This window comes from Myiozetetes cayanensis, unplaced genomic scaffold, assembly GCF_022539395.1.
Source record: "Myiozetetes cayanensis isolate MyiCay16 unplaced genomic scaffold, myiCay2020 scf6-25, whole genome shotgun sequence".
NCBI classification, from domain to species: domain Eukaryota; kingdom Metazoa; phylum Chordata; class Aves; order Passeriformes; family Tyrannidae; genus Myiozetetes; species Myiozetetes cayanensis.
Genome location: NW_026087853.1, coordinates 18653106 through 18677052, shown reverse-complemented (window position 1 = coordinate 18677052; position 23947 = coordinate 18653106). Strand labels below are relative to the sequence as shown.

The 23947-nt window shown below is 40.3% G+C and overlaps 1 protein-coding gene across 4 annotated transcripts in view; it reads right to left on the bottom strand.

Annotated features, from left to right (window-relative positions):
- STON2 (stonin 2) overlaps positions 1 to 22714 on the bottom strand; it is a 74785-nt gene extending 52071 nt beyond the window's left edge. The window contains exons 1-4 of one of the 4 annotated variants that reach the window (XM_050336013.1): positions 22655 to 22714; positions 7406 to 7614; positions 6716 to 6970; positions 783 to 980 (exon numbers count right to left, since the gene is read on the bottom strand). In XM_050336013.1, the coding sequence (XP_050191970.1) occupies positions 783 to 980; positions 6716 to 6970; positions 7406 to 7493 (541 nt within the window). In that variant the 5' untranslated portion in view covers positions 7494 to 7614; positions 22655 to 22714. Of the gene's footprint in view, positions 1 to 782; positions 981 to 6715; positions 6971 to 7405; positions 7615 to 20554; positions 22025 to 22556; positions 22576 to 22654 lie in introns of those variants that run through there. The other 3 variants (XM_050336014.1, XM_050336016.1, XM_050336012.1) reach the window with 3 other exon arrangements.
- Positions 22715 to 23947: the final 1233 nt, after the last annotated feature.

The following is a 23947-nucleotide window of genomic DNA, read 5'->3' as shown; positions in this document are numbered from 1 at the left end:
GAGCTGTGTATATTTTTTTCATTTTTATGTCCTGACATGTCAGCTTTTTTTCAGTGCTGTGAAATTCAACTTAGTCCTTCAGAAGTTCCCATCATCCCTTTTCTGTATGACACGAGTGGCACCACTCTGCTTTATTTCTCTTGCTTCAGAGATTACCTAGAGTACAGCTGAGGAGCAATGAGCTGCAATGCCATGTAGCACATTTTCCCATCTGAATGGAGCACTACATGGTCAGAAATAGGAACCTTAAATAGTCAAAATCTGCTACTGAACCAACCTCTGCCATCTCCTACACTCTCTCTGCATTACTGCACAGTAACAGTGCAAAGCACAGTACAAAGAATGCATCCAGTAAATGATCTGTGTCTTGGCACTCACTGAAACAGAGAGGGGCATGAAGAGCTGGACATGCCTCACCTGAATACACCGTTAAGAAAATGTCTGCATGGAAGTTCAGGAAGGGCATCCAGCTTCCCCCACAATATACTGAAAACTAGCTCCTAGATCAGTTTAAGCTGATATGATACGTGAAAATCAGAAACGCTCCAAGTCCACCAACAGGTACATAGCTGCATTTGGCTCTTACTTCAGGAGCCTGCACATACCAATGGTGTGTAAAATCCAAGTGTGATTTTTTGGGAATTGGAGCAGAACAAAGTGTTAGTCTACTTAATCCTTGAGTTTGTTCTGCTTTGGATCCATTCTCTGTGGCTAAATTCGGAGCAGTGAGTTTGAGTAGCATTAAAAAGATAGAGGTGGAAGCTTGAACACTTCCCTCTTACCAGCTGAATCTGCTGCAGATGTTCTACCACTGGTCAAGTCTTCAGTATTAATTGACTGCAGATCTGTGTAGGAGGGAGCAATGCTTGGGCTGCTGGTGTCCTCTGAGTTGGTTGTCCAGCTGCTCTCTGAGGCACGGGCTTGCCTCTCAGAAGAGTTGGAAGAAGGAGAGGTCCAGCTGGGTACTTTTGATGCAGACACTGGTTGCAGAAAACAGGTATCAGTTAGAGACATACAGGGTGATCTTCCAGAAGATCATGACTATTCCAAAGACATGATAGATCAGCGTACTGAGGCTCTGTAAATATAAATTCCAACATCCACAGCAAAACAGTTATTTTGTAACAAACACACAGCAACTTATCTAGTGCCTGGTACTTTTATCTTCTAGCACTACTCAGCTGTCTGCCTTAGATCCCATACTGCTGGCAGATGTATGGGATGCTTTCCTATTGTTCTAGTATAGGAGAAGCTGTGACTTTTCAGAACAAGATTTCAAGTTTCTGACACTGCTGACAAGATCTGAATGTGTGTGTTGTGCAGCGCAGTGGAGTTTTTTATAGTACCACAGATTTTTTTGCAGTAGTTTTAATTAAGTTTTAATTAAGCCTCCCCTATCTGTGACACCCACTCAGGTGCAGTCATCATCTCAGGAATGCTCCACGTGGGAGGAGGAGTATAAAAATAAACTGAAATTGACCTATTGATGTGCACTAGGATGGTTTTTGTTTCTGAACATGTGGAGTGTCCCAGTCTGAACATACTGTATAACATTTCTGCTCAGTCTAGACCAAAAATCCTGTTCTACTCATTTGCCAGACTTCTATGTCAAACAGCTAAGTCATGCCTAATCATCATTCAGAGTTCAGAATCAAATCTTACACATCCACCGCTATGAATTTTTATTGTATCCTCTTTGTATTGTAAACTTTTTGCCCACATCACTTGATATTTCTGAAGAAAATGGTAAATTAAAGAGGATTCATCTCTCTCTACTCTATTCAAGTGATGTGATGGGACACCTCTTTGTTATGGAACATTGCTGTGTGCATAGAGGGAATATCCAAGCAGTGCTCTCTTGCTTGCTTTTTGAGATGTTAGCCTAAGTAAGCAGGCACTGATATATTTATATGTGTACAGCAGTGAGCCTTTGTACTGAGCAGCTTCTGAACAGTCATCCCTAAAGATGAGGAGCTGAATGTCAGAGCTGTCTCCTTATTGCAGAGGTTGACAGTTGTTGTGTTAGAGACACGACCAAAACCCCACACTTCTCCCTCCAGTAACTGCACACTGTGTTGTGCTTGATGCCTGTAGAGAAAGGATCACGATTCTGTGATTATAAACTGTAAGTCCCTTTCAGTCCTTTTGTTAAACATGGCATGAGGCACCTGAAAAGCTACCCTTAAAGCTTCACCTGAAATTGCTTTGACAGACAGAGCACTTTATTTGGATAAGCTGAAAAGCTGAGCTCTACATGTGAATCACTAAAAAGAGCCAAGTTTTTTTTAAAGTGTACTTTATATCTGGAATTCCAGAAACCGTGGAATTATTTTACAAAAAAAGATCTTAGATTTGCAGTATTTTTTTTGTTTTGTTTAAAGTCGGCAATTTTAAACAAACATAAGCCAATTTAGAAACACATATAATAACTCATATACTGCCAACTAGTTTTGTGATTTCCAAAATGAATTTTTGTCTAAGAAGGAGACCGACTGGACTAGTGTTGCCAAATACTTCTATATAAGAGCAAATTAATTTTATTCTATTTTGAAATAATGGAATTGTTTATTTTCTAAAGAATGTCTTGTCATTGGAAAATCATAACCATAGACAGCTTTTCCTGCAACAGATGTTCTTTAAAATCTTATTACAGTCAGCGTCCACCTGTGCCTGTCCTAGGTTCCCCAACACTAATCCTTGGCATTAGTAAAAGTGCATTTTCCCCTACGCTGAGACAAAAGACTGTCTATCAATCTCAAAAAGCAAGACAAGTGAAAGTAAACGTCTGCACATGTTTAAGGTCCTACTTCAGATTTCTTGGACATGCTGCAGCCAAATTCCTAAATGAGGCAGGGCTTTTTCTGCAGAAATTTTGAATTTGGTCTCTAATGCCAATAGATGGAGAGTCCCAGCCTCTCTGCTGCAGGAATTTCTCAGAAATCAGTTTATGTTGAAAGACAAGTGCCAGAACTATTCCTAAAATACAAATTCTGTAGCACACGTTGGATACTGAAAAACAACACATTGTTTCACAAACTGAAAAATCTTTCCTTCCACATGCATTTTATTTTTCTTGACATGTTTGTTTTTAATTCAATTGATTGGCTTTTAATACACAGATATACCTTAAGCATTCATTCCTCTTTGATGTTTTGAGGACCTGTTCCTCGATCCCTACGCTGTATTACAATAAACCTTGTCAGCATCATTTCCTTTCCTATCATGTAGGACCTCAGATTTTTCTGATTTTAGGACAGCATCACCATTGGTCTAGTTTCCAGCTGCTGATCTTGTGTTGCATGCATTGCTTATTTTCAGACAGAACAGCACAAAATACTTAAGCTGAGGTTTGCCTTGCTGTTGGATAGCCTCTCAAGGGACATGGTAGGAGTCCAAGTTACTTGAGCCATTTAAAACCAGACAAAGCTCTTGGGAAGAAGTGGGGGTGGTTGTGTGTGTGTGTGTGTGTGAGGATGGATGATGTAACAGACCTTGCCTTATTCTAATTTTGGTGCTTTGCTGAATACCTCCTTGAATTGAAGAGTGTAGCTATCACCTACAGAATATGATATTATGAGCTGGAGACCCATTGTGTAACAAATGCAAATGTTATGTCACCCACTGGCTGTGATCATTTACAGATTATGTAACATTTGTTATAGGAACATTTGTGTGAGCCTAAAAATCTCACTTTTACAGTATCAGTTTGACTAGCCTGATAACAACATAAATTTCTTCTCTTCCTAGTAAAAGGAAAACAGGGAAGAGGGCACCACAACACATAATTTCTGTGACTAAATATTTCTGTGGCCTTGCTCAAGAGTTTTTGCTTCTTGTGGAAAAATCCACATGATTTGGCAGCTGTGAGTTAACTATGCGTAAATCCAAAATGCAGAAATATTTTGAAACATTTTGCTTAGACTGAACTTGGTAGAATGAAGATTTACAAGAATATCCTAAATAAAGATAATTTTTACTGTGAGGCTTACTATGGGTGTTTTTCATTTCTACACCTCAGCTTTTGACTTTTCTTCTCATCTTCCAAATTCTTTGCTTTTTTGTTCAGCCCTGTTTCTTGCTATCAGTCCCCCTGATTCCTCCTGCCCCAATAATGTCTTCCCTTTTCCCAGGACAATAAGGGTCCAGCATTAGCCTTTGATTTCTTTTAAATATAGTTCCTATAGGATAACCACTTCATTCCTGTTGTCTTTATATTGCTTTTTTTTAGACTGTGAGCACTTCTGGACAAATATTTGCTTTTGGGGGAACCAGTGCAAAAACACTGTAGCTCTAAAGTCAGAGTAAGACAACATCTCTCTCTCCTAGGACCCGTCCTCTCTGCTCTCATGGCACTCTGGAAAATCCCCCTTTGGAAGCCCTTTTCAAAACGTGCTTCCAGACAGCCTGGCCATCAGCCTGGGTAATTATCGAGTCAGTTGAGCAGTTGCTTGAGCGCGGACAGACAGACAGATGATTTCCTGACAGTGCTGGAGCCCTGACAGGAACAGGACCAGGGGTGCTGAGCCTTCAGGACATTGCTCTTCACAGCTGCCTGCACAGGAAACAGATTTTAAATGTCTCCATCCTTCTCACACCGCTCCTTCTGTTCAAACTTGGCCTTTATACTCTTCTCCCCCCTAGTCTGGGTATTTGCTATTGTTCTTAAGCAGCCTGTTTGCTACTGAAATGAATAATTGCTGTCACCACAGGCTTTCCACTGTGTGTCAGCACAGGGAGGTTGTAACACAAAGTCTCCAGCTTTACTGCCGCCCATAGCAAAAAGACGTGATCTGCAGATTAATTGAGAACAACTAGGCTGAAGTTTATCCCACCTCTTGCTGTCAAATGTCCCTCAGAGTAGAGGGCCAGAAACAAAGAGCTGTCATCTCTTCTGCCCCATTCCCTTTAGAGGCTGTCAGCTACACTGGTCTGACCATTTATAAATACAGAATAGGAGTGGGACCAGCTCATAAACAAGGACTTTAAAATATCCTTAGGAAATCTCCTTAGGGTTACTATATAGATCATAGAATAATAGCCTCCCACACAAGAATTACATGGAGGACATCCTGATCTGACTGCTAGGGGAACCACCCTCCTCCATGAATCTCAGCCAGATGCTGAAAGTTAGCGTGTAAATATTCTCCCTTGGTGACATAGATCACATAGGACAAGCTGCTACAAGGGTACAAATGAATGTCTTCTTCAAAACTGCACTACTTTTGGAAAGTCTTTTCTAATTTCATCATTTGGATATCCTAGACCTCTGCCTACAGTCTAGTATCCCCTGTGACTGAAAACACAAACCAAGAGGCACTGCTTTTGCTAAGCATATACCTTAAGACTAGATCACATGCCTTTCAGGATGGGAAATCAAGTAATACATCATAAAATTAGTTTTATGGAAGTCTCCTTCTTTTATATGTTGATCAAAGATTTTATTTTTTTCATTTAAGAAGAAGGTGCACTTACAAGTTTTTCAGTTAACAAAGGCATAACAACACTGGGAAGGAGATACAGTGTCTGAGCAAGCAGTAGCCTCATTTGAAAAAAGTATGTGCCTGTAGGAGTAAGCATAAGGCTCACTTAACCATGAAACTACAGAGAGAGGTAGAGCACCTCAGTTTTACAGATTTACACTCCTGGTGTAAGTACTTTTCCTTCTCTCCACACCACCAGGATCAGTAAATATTTACATCTAAGAATAAGAACCATTAAATAAATATAAAGATAAAAAGGTCAGGGGAATTTAGTTTTGCCAGAAGATTCACACACTTCTGCACAAAGGTCTAATGGACTAGACTGTAGCACCCATCAAAAGAGCTGATGGAAAAACAGATGAGGTTTACCCAAAACCAATGATCCAAGTTTTCTACTAGAAGTATTCATGTCACAGGGAGTATTTGATGGACTTAGTGAGCAGAGTAAAGTTACAACTCTTTAAACTACTTTAATAACTAGCAGTCACAAAGTGGAAATATTATGAGATAATCTCAATTTAAACATGAAAAAAAGTAATGTTTTATTTGGCAATTACTCCACAACTTCCTACAAGCATAAGCTGACAAGGAAAACCAGAGGCTTTGCATGCATGTTTAAAGCATGTCAGAAAAAAATGTTACATTTGAAGAAAAGTGCACGCAGTGATGGAATTAGGGTAAACTTCTGTTGTCTTTGTAATTCTCCAGCTGCTAAATCATAGCATCTAAAGACAGCAGAAAGTACTGATGGGCACTAGCACATTAGCTGTTGGTCTCTATGGGCAAAAACCATATAGAGCTATGAGCAGGTAAAGACTGTGACCACAGAGGACAACGATCACCATTTTTCCATTTTTTCCAGTTCCAGATTACAGAGGCAAACACAGATCAGCCCTTTTAGATGGCTGTTCATACCTCTACATAAGAAATGTCACTACTGAAAACACCTCTATGCTATGTCCCCATTAATGCATTTTGGCAGTTTCTAAAACATAGTCAAGACATAGGTGGAGTGAATCACAGACAGCTTTCATTTTCTTTATAAAAAGAAAATATTGCTAGTTCCACCCCAAACGATGGTATGAGAACCCTTTTTGAAACTGATGACATTAGTTGTGTTAAAGTACAGTACAAACTAGTCAAAGGTCAACCTTTGAGAAACCATGAGGAAGGAAAAATTCCTGTAGGCTCTTACTGTATTACTGGAATGGACCTTTTCTTTGCTTTTGCCTCACCTGTTTGTGGGTGGGTTGATGAAGCACTAGTCCATGGGGCATCGTCAAACTGAACCCAAGCACTGATGGATGATGACAGATTAGTGCTGGGACACACATGGTTACCAAGCACAGCAGAATCCCCCTTGGTTTGGTCAGCTGCCTCTTCCAAATCTGTGAAGAAAAGGTCTTTAAATTTTCCATCTGCATTTTGGTTCTCTTCTGAGGAGGTGTCTGAGGAATTAAAACATTTCTCCAGAGGCTCCTCAGTGCTACCTAAAATAGAAATGACACAGAAATATTGGAAGGACTCACCATTACTTCACTGGTTTTTATTTTGAAATATAAAAATTTTCCATTAACTGTAGAAAGTTCTCCTTTACTTAATGCAATTTTTAGATTAATACTGCACATAGTTTTGCACTTGATTATAATAGGTGACATTTCCTCCATGGTCAGTTAGATACTGCCTTGAATTTTGAAGGACAGATCCAAAACCTATAATAGATCTACATTAGATCACATTAGGAGAGCAATTTACTTTTTGGCCCAAATTCTCCTATTACATAGAGGTAGCAGGAAATAATTCAACCTCTGCACATACTGCTTCCACTTAGAAGCAAATCTCTATGCTACTAGATATATGACAATAGTGGGTCTAATTCAAACAAAGAAGGTCTCACTGGTTTCAAAGAAAATCAGACAGCTTACCTTGTGGGCTAACAGGGAGGAGCAGCTCATCACTGAAGGACACCCACTCAGACTGGTGGGAGGCAATGACACTAGTCACAGACGTCATATTCGCAGCAGGCTCCTCATCTTCATTTGAGGATTATAAGGAAGAGGAAGCAGAATGGGAGAGGTACAGTGAAGATGAGCCAATAGAGGGAAACACGTCCTTTACACTTTCTTTTCAAGTGCTGTTAAGATAAAAAAGAAGTAAATTACCTCTTTTAGAAAATTAAATGGGAGAAACTAGTGTCATCATTTTTTATAACACAGAATGCTAAACCACAGTACTGTCAAAGTACTACCACATTTGCCACCTGTGTGTCTAGAGGAGTGCTACACTTGAGCAACTCTTTGATTTAAAGGATTTGAGGGTCTTCAAATATCCTCATGTTAAAGCAGCCCATCACCAAAACCAGTGCTTTACTCCTTACTCAAGGAGCCACGCCTCTCATAACCTCAGCAAGAGCAGCCATGAGGAGATTCTCATAGGTTTACCAAATTTTGATTATGATGTAATTTAATCCCCACTTCAAGATGTCAACATGTCCTTACTCATCTTGGTACTTACAATATCTGATCTCTCTCAAGAGCAAGCAAAAAGCTTCATGTTTCATTATCAATAACATGTATGCAGCTGGCTCTGGAATTAGGATGAATTGCCAATGACTCTTATCATGGTCTGGGTATAGAGACATGCCCTCTCAGCTAGCTGCACTTTGACCTCTGCTGCTTGACTACAACTTCACATTTTAATTAAAAAAAAAATCTTAGTTCTTATCTAGAGTTATGCATGATTTTGCTGTAGCCCAGCAAATGTTTTCACATATGTGGCAACTTAATTTAGTATGCCCTGCAATGCTATGTACCCCATGCAGATGTGGGAATCTGTAAGATGGAATGGAACACTGAAAAGAGCTCTGGTTGTTGGCTAGTAACTGGGAGAGTCAGGTCCAGGGAAAGAAATTCTCTCTGACAAGCACCCATGACCACCTCAGATTTGCAAATCACTTCAAAACTCTCAGAGGACTCCTCCTAGGAAAGTATTTGAATTCTGTTGACAATTATCTCAAGCATTGAAGCTCCTGTTGCCATGGTATTCAAGTACTTGAAAACACTGAAACTCGCCTTGGCTTTTTTAAAGAGCCTTAAGCAGCATCTCTTGTTCTACTGTCTTTCTTCTAACTAAAGGGTCTTTCAGGGTGAAACTTCATGTTAGTGTACAAGAACAAATCCTTCACTGAGACTTCTCTTTACCCTACATTAATAACATCTAGGTCCAAAAACCAGACTGATATTTAAAGGCATTCAACCTTCAAGCATTTTCTGAAGGAAGTAGATAATTAAATGGCTTCCAATATGATTATTCTACTCAGGGTCACAGTCATTTGTCTGCTGAAGGCAGGTCAGCACTCAAGAACAAGCTGAAAACTTCAAAAGTTTCGAAGTCACAAACCTGCCCAACACCTAGAAAGAATTCATGAATCCATGTTCATTGTCAAAGATGAATCTTTTCAAGCAGAACTGAACACAAAGTGTAGTTTCTGGCAGCCACAAAGAAGGATTCCTAGAAACAATCCTGATGGTTAAGTGCAATTTGCTGTAAGACTGATCTCCTTGTCACAGATTTTCCTATGGCCCCCTGACCAGCCACCCTGCGTATTTTTCCCTTGTTACACAACCACTTCCCCTCTGCGGGAGGAACAGTGGCTCTTGAGCTCCAACTCCTGTGGCAGGACACCTGTCCTCAAGCATTGTGGGCAGGTATGTTTGCCTGCCTCACACAATGTCCATTTTGGACGCTGTTAATAGAAACTACAGAGTTAAACATAGAGGCAAGCTAAGAGAAAAAAAATAATCAGATGTTTAGGGTCACTTGGACGCCATATGAGGGAAGGAGAGGATGACCTCGGCATCTTGTTTTCCTTGTGTGACTAATTAAGCTGTTTGTTTTGGGGTTTGTTTAAAATATCTATAACTAAGTATTCTTTTCCCAAGCAACTGGATACTGACCTCTCCTTTCTCCTGGAAAAGTCCTGACAGAAGCATGAAGTAGCAGGAAATTAAAAAAGAAAACAGTTTATCTTGTCCTTGATGCACAGAGACTGCAGTAGAGCTCGTGTTTTTTGTTTGTTTTTGTTTGTTTGTGGGTTTTGTAGTTTGCTTTTGGTTTTTTTTTCCATTTCAAGGGGAAAAAAGCTATGAAACAAGGCAAGAAAATGGTCTATTTCAGCTCTGCAGATATGTGGGAAAATTATACCACTATTTTAAGATGGATTTCCTCCTCACCCTACCATCCTGTGACAAGGGTAGTTCTTAAAACCCACTTAATATCAGACAGTAAAATTAGCACTTTAAAATGGATAGTGAGCACTATGAGCTCAGTAAAGCATGAGAATACTGTGCATTGCAGGCTATACAACTTCACCATGACTGGAATTTTCTATAGACTTCCCAGTTTGGTAAATAAAAGAGATTGTGTTGACTTATCAGGGTTATTGCACCCTATAGACAAGCAGCCTGAAAGAAAGGAAAGGCAGTCTGAGTAGCTAATAGCTTCAGAAATATTCATAATAGAGGAATTTTGAGGATGAATATATTAGAATTTAAAAAAATATCAAAAAAAAAGTTGCATTCTCTCAACATTCACCAAAAAAACCCCAATCCCACCCCTTGAACTAAATGCCTGTACAGAATTATGAATCATGTACAGCTAACTCCTGTGCAAACTATGTGGAAAAAATACAACTTCATCCACAAATTATTTTTCACCCCTCTTCACTCTCCAAAATCTTCAAAGACCAAAGTCAACCCCACAGTGAACCAAGGAGCCTCAGCCAGCACAATACCAATGTCGCTGTGCTTTCAGTTAACACAATGATGCTGCAATTTGCAGAACTACTACAGAACTAGATGTCTCCAGAGGAACCATTTGGCACTGTGAATAAACCTGAACCCTCCCTGTAGCAAAGAATCAGCACCCACTATTTAAACACTGCAGCGCGTACTCTGTAAGTGAATTTTGTAGTGTTTCTTCCTGTCTTTCAGACTTCTCAAACATCTATGGCTTCTGCTTCAGATGTCCCTTTTTCATATTACAGTTTCACAGTGGTACATGGAAATCTGAGTGACAAGTAGGTGACAGTCATTTCCAGTTCTCCAAAGGGTAGAGATCATAGAGCTGGAACAAAACTCCTTGCCTCTCTAGTCCTTCTAGTCTTTTGACCAACCACATTACATAACCCCTTTTTAAAACTGATGAGGGTTCATTCTAAAATAACAAAATTATTTAGATAACTCATTTCAAAACTATGTAAATTCACAGTTTGTAGCCATTCCTTCTTGTGACATGATTACCCATCTGTCCTTTTGTACAACTCCACTATAGCAGCAGAATCCTTCTCCTTTTATCTTTTTAAGTCAAAAACACGTTTTTGAGAAGAAGACATAATTATCCTGTGCCAGAAGTCTTACATGCAGCACCTTATACAATGAGCCCTCACTTTAGGTGGCACCTTTACACACTACCTGAGTACAAACACCAACAGCGGTAAAGGTTCGTGGCACTACTGAGGTGTAGAAGTATCAGGGGTATCTGTAATGGAATTCAGAAATATCTGTAATTGAAAGGTGTTTTTGTAAACATACCATTTAAAGTATTTAATTCCTCATGTGTTTGGACAGCAACCTCAAACATTGTTTCTCAGCAGATTTCAACTCTGCTTAAAAGAAACAGCTTACTTAATTTTAAGTACTGAGGGTCATTATTTCAATTGCTCCAAGTTACATCCATATGACGCACACTGCAGTAGGCTTTCTAACCACTATCCAGAGATACTAGGTTACAGTTATATGGAAAAACAGAAGGACAAAAAATTTATAATAAAAAAATTGACAATTAAATCCACTTGTTGGTTTGTTTGGTTTTTTCCCAAATGTAGTATCAATAGCAAGCTTGTGCTAAATGTATAGACTCCCTAAATATATTGCCATACATGGCAGCACCACTGAAAAAAATCCTGTAATCCATACAGTGATACTATTTTTCTTGCTTACACATTCCCTTACAGTCCCAGGAACTGAAACATTAACTGGTTACTGTAGTTTGTATTTGGTTGTTGTAGGAGACCATGGAAGGGAAAACAACTAGACAAGCTGTCAAATTCCACAGAGCAGAAAAAGAAACTAATGCCAAAGGGACATTAAAAAAAAGGAAAGACTCTGATCATGGCTTTTGTTGTAACAATCAAGCTTCACTACCACCAGGAAAGCCTCAAGGAAAAATAAGTAATTTTATCTTGACCACGTGTTTGGCAAACCTGTACAGACAAAACAATTCTGGTAGCATGAACTGAGGAATGATTGCTGCCTTGGGCAAATTTCCAAGTGAGAGAAAGCTCATGGCTCTTCCTCTCAACTTGGACTGCAACAAGCACTGACCATCAGCACATCGTGATCTGAATAATAAACAAACTCCAAACTGGAACTCTGTTCTTAAGCATCAAAAGAAAGTCCCAAGTACTTAAAGGTGCCACAGCATAAACAAAACTCAGAGATAAACAAGAAGAAAAAAACCACAACAACACAACTGAACTGGAGAAACCCAATGAAGTAAAGGAACTGGATTTGGATATTTTCTTACTGAAATAAACCACTGTACCAGCCTCTGCCTAAATGCCTGAGATAAGATTACCTTATGAATGACCTAGATGATGACAGGAATAAAGTCATACTTGGTTGATTATTGTAGTCCTAATATTGGCAATATTTTCTCCATGAATACAGCTCTCTCAGCTTATAAATTGCCCTAAGAAAATCTCTGCTAAAATTCAGTTTTAGATCTTACACCAGTTTTACTTACTCTGATTCATACATGTTATTGCATGAGCTCCATGTCTTCAGATGTAGCTTAATAATCTCAGTCACCACCTGGTGCATGTAACATTTACATGAAAACTTTCAATATTAAATGAAGAACCAGGGCTCAAAGGGAGCCAAATGGATACGCCTTGTGAAACTCCTGCAGCCTTTCCGGAGGAAATGAGAGCTTTGCCCATTATAGATTACATCTAAGTGAATGGTGACAAGAGCCTTGACAGTACTCTGCCACAGCCTGGGCAAATCCACTTTGTGCCATACAAAGTAGGTCATTACTACTGTCTCCTGGTCATTTTAGACAGAGATGGAGTGAGGCAGAGTGTGGTACTAAAGATGACTAGAGCTATCTGGCACACTGAATGACAGAAGAGCAGATTGGGTGTCTCCCTGAGCACAGGACCCAGTGTAGACACACTAATTAATGACCGTACCCAATTATTCCAGTAGATACAAAAGGATCCGCCTAAATCCACACTGCAAGTCAGTGGTAGAAGCAGTGTTAAAGCCGAGGTGACCTACAATGCCCTTATTTTCTCCAGGCCACAAGAATACAACCACCACACATAAAACCATATCCCACAAACACACATCCCAGCTTTGCTGAAAGCTCACATTTCAATGATAGTAAGAGAGTCTGTAGGGCATGCATTGGTAAGAAAGTCATAAGCATCTCCCTCAGGAATATCTACGTCAAGGCTAATAGCTGAAAGGTCAACAGCTGCTGTTTTCTCTACACCAAAATCTATCTGCCACAGAAACTCCTCTGTTTTCCACTGGAAAAGAGAAAACACCTCAGATGCTCTCCTGCAGGCAATACCAGCGTATTTAGGCAGTTCAGAAGGCAATAATGTTTCTCCTTCTGCCAAGGCCATGCCTTAGAAATACGTATTGGTTCTGGATGGCTTAAAAGGAGAGACAGAGATTCAAAACCTGATACTGGTAGGAAATTGTACAACCTCCTTCTCTATTACTTGTACTCCTAAAAACTTGAGACATATAAAAGAACAGCAATACAAAAAAATAGGATTTTATTTTTATTTTTTTTACAATTCAAAGTAATATATAGCAGGCAGAAAACAAGGGAAAATTCCAGTTGAAGTGTTGGAAAAGCAGTTCTGCATTTCAGGACTTTCAATACAGCTCCCTGTGGGTACATGATGCATTCAGAGTGTAATTGAAGCCTTCAGTCATGTAATTGCATGGAAACTTGAAGAATAACTTTCCAAACTGCCAGCCTTTCAACTCAAACTAGAATCTGGGGTAAAAATCAGTCAAATGCTTCTCTTACCATACTGAGCAATAGCATGTTAAAACTAGACTAGGACAAGATCACAGGAAAGAGGCAATGTGCCAATTTGTTTAGCAGAACATTTTCATCTCTAAAACCTGGTATTTTTTTTCCCCAGTCAGTATTGTACAAATAATAGAAAACCCACTAATTTAAGGGGTTTCTTCCCAAAGGCTAGACTAATTCAGATCAGATTTTACTTTGTTCAACAAAACTCTGTTGGTAATAACAATAGGCAACAAAAAGTGTAAATGCAGTAAGGGAGGAGAGGTTGGTAGCAACCCCTTAGAAGAGAGCGGGTACTTAGTCCTTACCACTCTTCCTTGTTTTCTCAAGGCCTTCAGAGGGCAGAACTCCAAAGCAGCACCCCAATCCCACACTTCCACATCTGCTCATTGTATGTGTCACAGATTTTTCTTTGCTTCAGGACGGTGAATTTGCAGTAGTCACAACTATTTCACAACACAATGCTATAACAACTACCCTTTCAATGTGGAGGGTACTGGGTTTAAAAACTGATTTCTTCTTTCAAACCTGAAAATGTGCATCATACAAGGAACATGTTTTTCAAAGAAAATTCCCACTGAGCAACCTGGTTTGCACATCTTGATATTGATGCTACTGTACTTTACTTGCCATTGTGATGATTGTCAAAGTGTACTTTTTAAGCTATCTCACTTATGCAAAAAGCATAATGTTCTACAGTTAATCACTTGAGCCAGCTATGTCCTTGCAGCCTGACATCACTGAAGACAGCCATCAAGAAGTGAACATAGACCAAAAACTCCTACCTACCTGTCCTTCTCCTAAAGTGGAACTAATGACAAAAGAAACAGGGGAGCAAATAAGCGATCATAAGTTTACTGGAATATTGTGTTGGATGACAAACAGTCTTCTGGCAAACACACATCCTGGGTTGTACAAAATGCCATCCTGTTCTGACAGATAATAGCATTCCATCACTGCCTATATGCATTGCAACAAATTACTGCTTTTCAAGTATTCACTGTACAACCCAAAAACTGATCCTGCTTCCATTTAGTAAAAGGAGAGCCCGCAGAATTCTTCCTGTGCCTCAGGTTTCAATTGCACAAATGAAATCAGGGCTTTATTTTCTGAATTACAATTAAGTTCATTCTAGAAGCTGGGTGAAGACATCTTCACTGAAAATGGTGGGTATAATTATTTGCCATCAATCAGTATCAGTTAAACTCTCATTTTGCTAAGAAATCTAGGGAAAGAATGAAAGAAAGCTGAGGAAAGCAAGTAAGCAAGAAGTCAAGCCCTCAAACACCAGCCGCATTCAAGACAAGGCAGAAACTGAATCCTGTAGACAGAGATGTTCACTGTAGGCTGTATGCCTACAGAGAGGATGACCATTGATCTAGCTGAGCTGTGAGTAGGCACAGAACAGGAGAACAGATTCAGAGTGAGAGAAAAACACAGAATCCAACTGTGAAAGCATCAGGAAGACAAGGACTATTGAGGAACTGAAGTAGCACTGAATGAAAACAGAGTTTGTTTGCGCTGAATTTTGGCTGGAAAGGGAGACTAGGAACACTGAGCAATAATTTCTATATAACTGTACTTCCATATAACATATTTCATAACTTCTAATCTGTATCAGGAGCACCCTTCCAATGAGAAGAGTTTAAAAAGGGATTTTTATCATAAAGGAGATCCTTTTTGATTGTTACAGATAAAGGTAACGTTAAAACAAGAAGTTGTCTTCCACTTTAGGCAAGACCTGCTCGACTATTTAATGCCAGACAAAACCCAATACTCTGGAAGAGGTATCACAGGGAACAAGCTTCCCCTGGCAGAAAATTCTTCTGATGATCCAACTGATCTTTCCTCATTTCCAGTGTTTGGAGAGTCAATTGAAATTATGCAACTTGGTGTGATGCCAGGACACTGCAGTCCTTCAGGGCAACCCAAAATATCACATTTGTTGTCACTCTCTATTTTGGACACCCTAAATATAGGTCCATTAGACTTGATGGTGCTATTCCTTTAGCATAGCTACTCCTGTTTCAAGAGAATGAAAAACAACTTTAGAAAAGAAAAAAAAAAATCCTTGCGCAAAGAGTGAACTTAAAGGTACCCAGTGTTTTATATACTATTACAAAAATATATCTGAAGTAGAAACAAACTTCATAACAAGTCAAATTCATACACAGTATAAAATAGTATGTTTGCAATGGTATTGTCTAATGCATTTGTGTCGTTTGTGTCTAACTGCATTTGTTTAATTGTCAAAACATAAGAATGCATGATACACTAGCACGATGTGCAACAGAGGGTATGAGAAAATGTTTCATTCTTTGTTTCTTGGTTTTGGTTTTATTGAGGTTTTGGGTTGGTTTGTTTTAACTAACACACACTAACAAGTGGTACTCTATGGTATTACCCCTGTGACAGAGCCTGTGAGACAGTAGGCAACCCTGTACATTTCAGAAGAGAAATCCAAGATGCGTTGCCATCTATCTAGATGAGATCATGTGAGTGATGCAGAGATACGTGCTGAGAGGTGGCCCCTGTTGCATATGAAGGCAGCAAATCACTCATATTTTATTACACTGGGTATTTTGCTGAGGAGGCTACAAAAGGGAACCACTGCAAGTCTGATATCAACAGCAGGAAGGACCAGTTGCATCTCATGCTCAGGGGCATTAAATAATTAATACCAACATTATTGCATGGTTTCCATGAGATGCTCATATTTTAATCTAACACAAATGCCCAGTTACAAAGAATTCAGGGTGTTAAAAAATGTGTAGTATTATACATTAAAATTCATATGAATCAGTTCCCACGGAGTGGGACAATGGCTAAATCACTCAATGAATGGAATTAATGCAGTCGAGTCACCCCAACTCCCCACCCAGCCGTAAGTGATCATGGTTACTCTGCTCCTCAACCCACCGTATGTCTCAGTAGCACAGCGTTATGATATGTGGGAGTACCAGTTCATGGCAATGCTAATGCAGTCTCACAGCTCTCTTATTGGCTCTGGGGAAGCTGAATCCAGTCAACCTTTTGCAAAGTCTGCCATATGCAGTGGACAAACATATTTTTAAACATCTGAGGTATTTAGTTCCCTCTTTCATAAAGGCACAGGCCCACAAAGGGATTGAGACTCTGTTACCAAGACTCACTGTGTCAGTTTTGTAAATTTGACACCAGCATAATTTACACAGACACAAACAAAAGCACATTACAAACTACCAAAAATTAGCAAATTCAGAAGAACTTCAGTATTTTCCAAGACAAACTTCCTGAAAAGCAGGAATTATCACTTGAAAGCTAGTGCCTGTTTCAGTGTCACTGGAGAGCTACTGCAGGTATTTGGAGCTGCAGCTCCCAAAGGTCTGTGGCCACCCTCAATCAGGTTTAGCTCCAAGCACAGTCACATCAATAGCCTGAATTAAATACTTTGCAATTTTTTGCAAAAGACTTTGCAATTTTTTTTTCAGGAAAAAAAAGTGAACGCTGGTGTCAAACTCTGAGTCCACATGTAGTGTGGTAAACTAATACAGCTGTCTCCACTCAGAGAAACTTGGACAATTCAATTGCAGAGGTCAGAGATGTGTTATTTAGGAGAGGAAAGCCCAGATTTGCCCAATCTATTCTACCTCATTTTTATTCCCTTCAGTGACATTTGAGATTTTGGCAGTGAATACCCCCCAAAAAAATCCATGCACCTATCAGCTGAGACCTTATTCGTCATACTAAACTCATGTACCTTACAATTTAGGATGAATGAATGGAACATGCACCTGATGTTTCCACCATGTATAATTTTTATATATAGGATATAATTTTTATCCAGGCAAATACTGGAACTGTGGTGAACTGGAAACAACATAGCAAGGATCAGAGAGAAAGGTGCCTTTCTGTTGACAGGTTTCTGTCCTCAGGAGCAGCTGGCATTTAAACAGCAACTAATCATTAAACTTCATAGGCCAAATTCTTCCCTACAGCTATTCCACTGAAACTGCTTTATTCAAAAATAAACTGGCCTTGTGCTGTGGAGCTTGACCAGCTCTAGTTTCAGCTATGCAGCTAGTAATGCTTTTTCTTTTCAAAAATGCTCAGTAGAGTTTTTTCCATGCATTTCCATCACCCACACAACCACAAAACCACCATGAAGTTCTGCAAAATGGTACCTTCTGTTCACAGGAGGCCCCTGATTCAGATAGCAAAATTACTGTATCATATACCCACGCCCATTTTCAAAAGTAAATTAAAAGATAATTCTTTCATTTCATTTCACAGCTGGCAAACCCAAGAGTCCACAGAAAGAATTAGTTTCTATAAATATTCATGTCTATAAATGCCAACTAAAACTTGGCCTGAAAGAGCATAATTAATCAAGAAACACAGCTCAGCAAAAAGACATCCTTACTTTCCAGCTCACCAGGCACGTCTGCTGCCCTTGGACCAGGAGCTCTGCTTTGAATCTCAGCTCTGGAGCACACTGCCTATTCTTTTAATATTAGGACAGTTTTGTACTACTAGAGCACCTTTGTAGGATCCTGAAGCATATCAGTCAGTTCTGTCCTCTGTTTCAAGCCAAAGGAATTGTGTAGGGGCATTTAGTTCAGTTACCTCAGTAAAGCAAGATGAATCATGCCTCACTTAACTCCAGACACCCAGTTAGACAGCTGAGAGAGTCACCTGATGCTCTGTTTACAGTCAACAGAAGGAAGACAGAACCTCCAGAGGATCCTTTGCCTGATCTATTTTTGAATGAGGTGAATCCCCCTTCAGCAAGACTATGGTAACTAACTTAGACTTGCAAGCCTTTTTCACATCAAGAAAATCATATACATATTTCTAGACATTTCACCGCAGTGGACTGATAGACCTTAATATATCACTGCTGAGAAAATACTGTCAACATTTTAGGAAACACTTCCTGCCAAAAAAGGAGGATTGAAGGATTTTTGGGATGGATGAGGGCAAAAAGCTCCATAATTTTATGGTTCGCTTTCAGAAACTTTATAGAACTGATGTATAAGAAACCTATACGTTTCAGTAACCCACTTCCTTTGAGAGTACTTTTTATTAAATAAAGGACTATTTGTTTCTATGGTTACCTAACAAACACACTGTCCTGGCACTGATGTCATCTCTTAACTGTTTTATCATTATGCTATGGTGTTTATTCTTCCCCTTGTATTTTTTTTCTGTCCATATATACTAAGGATTATGTTACATAAAATTGGTTGACAAGCTGGTAGAGAGGCTATATCCTCAGTTTACACTAATAAACAGAGTAAAACCTTACCAGTAGGAGCAGAGTCCTTGGCTTTAAGGGCATAGCTTTCACACAACTTTTTTGTGGCTTTTACTTCCAATTATCTCCAAAGCCTGTAGACTGAATTTGCATCAGCACTTGGAGTACATTAAATGAGCTCCTCAGGTCCTTCTGACTTAGTTTTATCCCAAACAAAATCAGTTTATATGCTCTGAGATGCAAACTGAAGTGCAGTAAATGCGGGTGATAAGGACGTTCATTTTAAAAGTGCATTCCTGCTCTAAGTAATGCACTCATGTATTTACATCCAAAGTTTTTTCAGAAAGGAAGAGCATCTTGGAATCCTGATGCGTGCCCCCTGGTATTTCCACAGGACCGTGTTTTTTCATTCTCAATCTCTGAAATTTTACCCCCCTTTAAGCTTTGAAAAAAACCTGCAACATTCCACACCGTTCACCTTATCTGCACATTTAAAAGACAGTAAAAATTCATCACAGAAGTCAACAGAGGACACATAATCTCTACCTGGGAAGCAATCTTACCCATAAAGACACCTTTAGAATGATTTCTGGCCCTGTTTAAGGCCTACAAGGAGCAAAGATTTAATCCATAATGCTTCCAGATGTACGAGCTGAGCTGTAAGGTTTCTAGTTTCCTAGGACTCAAGTTCATGTGGTCATAATTACAGCCATAGTCCTGAAGACAACACATGCTCATACCCAACACATACAAAGACAGGCATTCCTTCCTTGAGGTTAACCACTTGTGAAGTTATTACTTCCATTAGCAGAACTCACAGTCCTTAAAGAAATCATGTTGTGTTAGACTCCAAAGAAAATATATTAAGACATTTGAGGACAAAATAATTTGGCTTTGCCACTGAGTAATTTATCAATTTTTTTTTTTTTTTTTTTTTTTGGTAATACAACTAACATTCAGACAAATTGCCCAAGAATTGCCTTCTGAAAGTTCTCCTTTCCTAGCTGACTGCAGATTGAGCTTAAATGATTATCTTAGATAAATCCAACTTTTAGACGGCCAAGATTACATTAGAAGACTGCCACCACCCCATGAATCCTTATAGTTCTATAGCTCATTTCCTCATGATCTTTTTAGTTTTCCAGCTTTCAAAGAGAAAGTTAACATTGTTGCAAAGACAGCCTTTAACAGGACTTTTTAACTCAAAACTGATTCTATTAGTTTATTGGTAAAGATTCCAACAGGTGTTTTGCACAAAGCCTCAGTGCAACACCTGGGTTTAAAGCTGCAAGTAGAAAGGGTGCTGCCAGGAGCCAAGCATCAGAGCAGGGGAATCCATGACTTTATCACTGATGCCACCTTGGAAACCATCTCACTGACTGGAAAAGTCACCACTTCTACAATAGGGGCAACAGAAACCCTGCAGAGCAAAACATCTTGAGAGGTTTGTAACACACAGAGATACCATCTCTCATCTTCATTTGCTGATGCCAGACTTGAGAGAGCTGAAAATGAAGGACTCTACAAACATGATGTATTTAGCCCACTCACAATATGGTTTTAACCCCCACACAGTCTGGGTTTCTCAAGCAGGGAACGGTACCAGCTGCTGGTTCTTAACAAGATAGCTGGCAAGGCAGCACAAACAAGGACTCCAGATGGGAGGTTGGCCACTACTGAGATGTAGTGGTAAAAAAGTAGTAAAAAGATGTTATCTTTTTACCTTGTGTCCCTTGGGCTGTAATCCACACCACACCAAGTATTAATTATGCCACTGATGTAGTGAGGGTTTCAAGCAACTTGAGTTAAGGAAAGATCTGCAGTTAGAGACAAAGGTATACTCTTAAGTTCTTAATAATAATTAAGGATACAAATCATAAGAGAGTACAGCTAATCAGAACTGATGTACAGTGCTACATGTGAGAGAAAAAAAATCTGACCCTTTTCTCTTACTGGAAAGTTTAATGCTTATGCTCCTGATGGCATTGATATTTTAAAAATAATTTAAAAGCCACAACTATAAAAGAGCAGAGATCACTAAATTTGCCAGCTATATTCCTATATCTAAAGAAAACTGTATGTTAGCTCTGCTAGGAAGTTACTGCTTCTTGCTTTGTACTTGAGAGCTTTACAGGAATATAAGGAAAACTCTTTAATAGTATACAGAAAAGGTCAAAGATTTACCTAACAAAAGCACGATATAACAAATTAAATGTAATTTCATAGCAAACACTGCTTTATACTATAATCAACCAAATCTGAAAATTCTTGGAGAAGAGATAACCTAGCCATTAGGAAACTAAGTATTTAGGAAAGTTAGATGTGTTGAATAATCCCGCACAATATATCTCACAGAGATGGGGGAAACTGCTCTTCAAGTTTTTTTGCCATAACACAAACTTGCTTAACATAAACCTGTTTATCTGGACAATGTTAAGGCAAAGTCCAGATCTTGCTTGTCTGTGTAACACAAGGTATGCTTCTGTAATCTTGGCAGAGAAAAGAGAAAACGAAATCAGTCACATGCCAGAATTGCCGAACACAAACATTTTGCAAGCAACCTGTAGTTTGAAATTTACTTGCCCAGACTAGTGAGTTTGCAAAATGCACATTTCACAGAAGACAAGAATGATTCATTGCCAATTCACAAGCAAAAAAATGCCAATGCTTGCCAATTTTTTTGTCTTGACAATACTAAAAGTGCCCTCAAACCAATACTGTAAAGTGATCCTAAGGATATTTCCCAGTGAAAAGTGCAACTAAAGTATGAGAAGACATGAGCTGTAAAGCATTGCCTGATCTAGTCAAGTAGTAGAGAATTTTTTAACTTTCGTCTCTCTGAGAAACTGAAGTCTCAGAAAGGATTAAGCCACAGGGTAAAAAAATCAGAGAAGCTGATTCTGATTACGGCAAATTAATCAACAAAATAATTACCGAAAATCAAAAGAAAAAAAAGTGGAGCTGCAGTACAGAAAAAATATTTAACACACGAATTACAAAAAAAGTGCAGGGAAGGGGCTGTCTGTTCCTACATCAACACAAAAACTCACTTCGCGTGGAAATATGTAATTTGAGCTTTTTCAACGCGTCATTTACATAGTGTATTTAAACGTGACAACAGAAAAATGAGCGAGGGATTTTTCTCTGCCTTGCAATATCTTAACCGCAGGAAAAACATCTCAATAGCAGCACAATTTAGTAAAACCCAAGCAAAGAAAAATCCAAAACATGAGTAATTACAGAGAGCAGCTGAGGGGTAGGTGGATACAAGCAGCTTCCCCAGGCTGCTGCTAATGATCGTTAACCCTCCCGCGGCCGAGGAGCAGCGACCCGCTGGCACTGGCTCAGCCGTCCATCACCGAGGGGAGCCCTCGCCTGCCCGGCACCAACAGCCTGAGCGGGGACCTGCCCTGAGGGAGGGACGGTGTGAGGACCGAGGGGAACAGGTCCCGACGGTCACGGCTGGGAGCGGCGCCAGGAGCCCCGGCCGGGAAAGGGGCTGCGGCGCCTTGGGGAACCGCGGCTCCCTCAGTGTGCACAGCCGAGGGCGGCCCCGCTCCGCGACCATGAGACCGAAGGGGAGGCGGCGGCGGCCCCAGCTCCGCCGGCAGAGGCGGGCCACCTGCCTTCGCTTTAGGTCTCCTCGGCTCCCGTTTCTGACGTCCCCCGCTGGCCCCTCCGCCAGCGCTGCCCTCCAGCCCCCAGCCGCACTCCCCCTGCCCCACCTGTCAGAGGGCACCGCACGGGGCGCGTCCCCCCATCCCCGTGGGGCCGGACGGGCGGCCCCGAGCTCGCAGCTCCCCTCCGATCCTCCCGCACCTACCGGCGAGCGTAGCACTCCCACAGCGCGCTCGGTGGCGGTGGCGGCGCAACGCGGCCCCGGGGAGCGCCCAATGGCGGCGGCCGCCGCCATTGGGCGCTCCCCGGGGCCGCGGCGCCGCATTGGCCGGGCCGTCCCCCCGAGTGCCGCCCCCGGCCCGGCCCTCACACAGGTGGCGGCCGAGGGGCGGCACGGGCGGGTGTTCCCTCAGTCGATCCATTCGGTTTATTCCCAGGGCCCCGTTTTAAATACCATTGAAAGTCAACGGACTTTGCCGTCTCCTGCAGGAGACGGGGCAGAAAATAAATATCAATGTGCAAATAATAATAAAAAAAAAAATATCATGCAAACAAATCCTCCTGCTCCGGGGTCATTCAACGGGCGTGCGTAAATACAGCACTAGCTGTTTGTAAGTGGTGATTTTGTGCACCCACTTCCAATACAAACTAACAGGCACCTCAGTTCTTTTGTTGGACCCACCCTGATGAATTTCACGGATCAGCAAATAACCCCCTATTAACTTTATTAGTCCTGACTAATACATAATACAATGTCTATGAATCAAACTGTTTCTAAGATGTTAAGCTGTATTAGTATTACAAGACTAATAACATAACTTGTATACTAATATTAATCTTATTTTTGCCTTTAAAGATTTCAGAGAGCAATTTGCATATGGAAATGTCTTTATGGAGGCATTAATTTCTAACCTCACGTACAATTTCAAGGCTTTAGCTGAAAGGAAAATTATGCAAAATGAACATGTGCATCACCAGTACAAACGTGAGCACAGATGTGTACATTTACATCCATTAGCAGATTCTGAAGAGCTGAGGGAGTAGGAAGTCACCAAAGAGCTCCTAGAAAATTGTACCTTGCCGGCTGAGAAATGGTAATGACCTTAACATTTGCATTAAACATTATAATAACAACCTTAATTGGTAATGAGGACCGACTGTAAAAATTGTTAGTTCACCCGTAGAAGAATTAAACTTATGCAATTTTTTTTTTTAAAGTGTAAAACACTGGGAAATTCTCAAATATGGAGCACAAGATAACCACGCAATTACAACAACTGATGTTACGCTCGGCAGCTTAGTGTGTCTTCTTGACCTGATAGGTTTGAAGCGGCTTTCAAAGAGGGTCAAGGTTTAACTATTGGTGTGCATCAGTATGGGGATGCACATTACAAAGTACACGGTCACTCGAACAAAAACCCAAAGCCCCTGTGGCACAAGCCAGGGACAGCCTGTGTCCCAAAGCGCCGACACGAGTGCCAGCTAGAGGTGGTTGGGA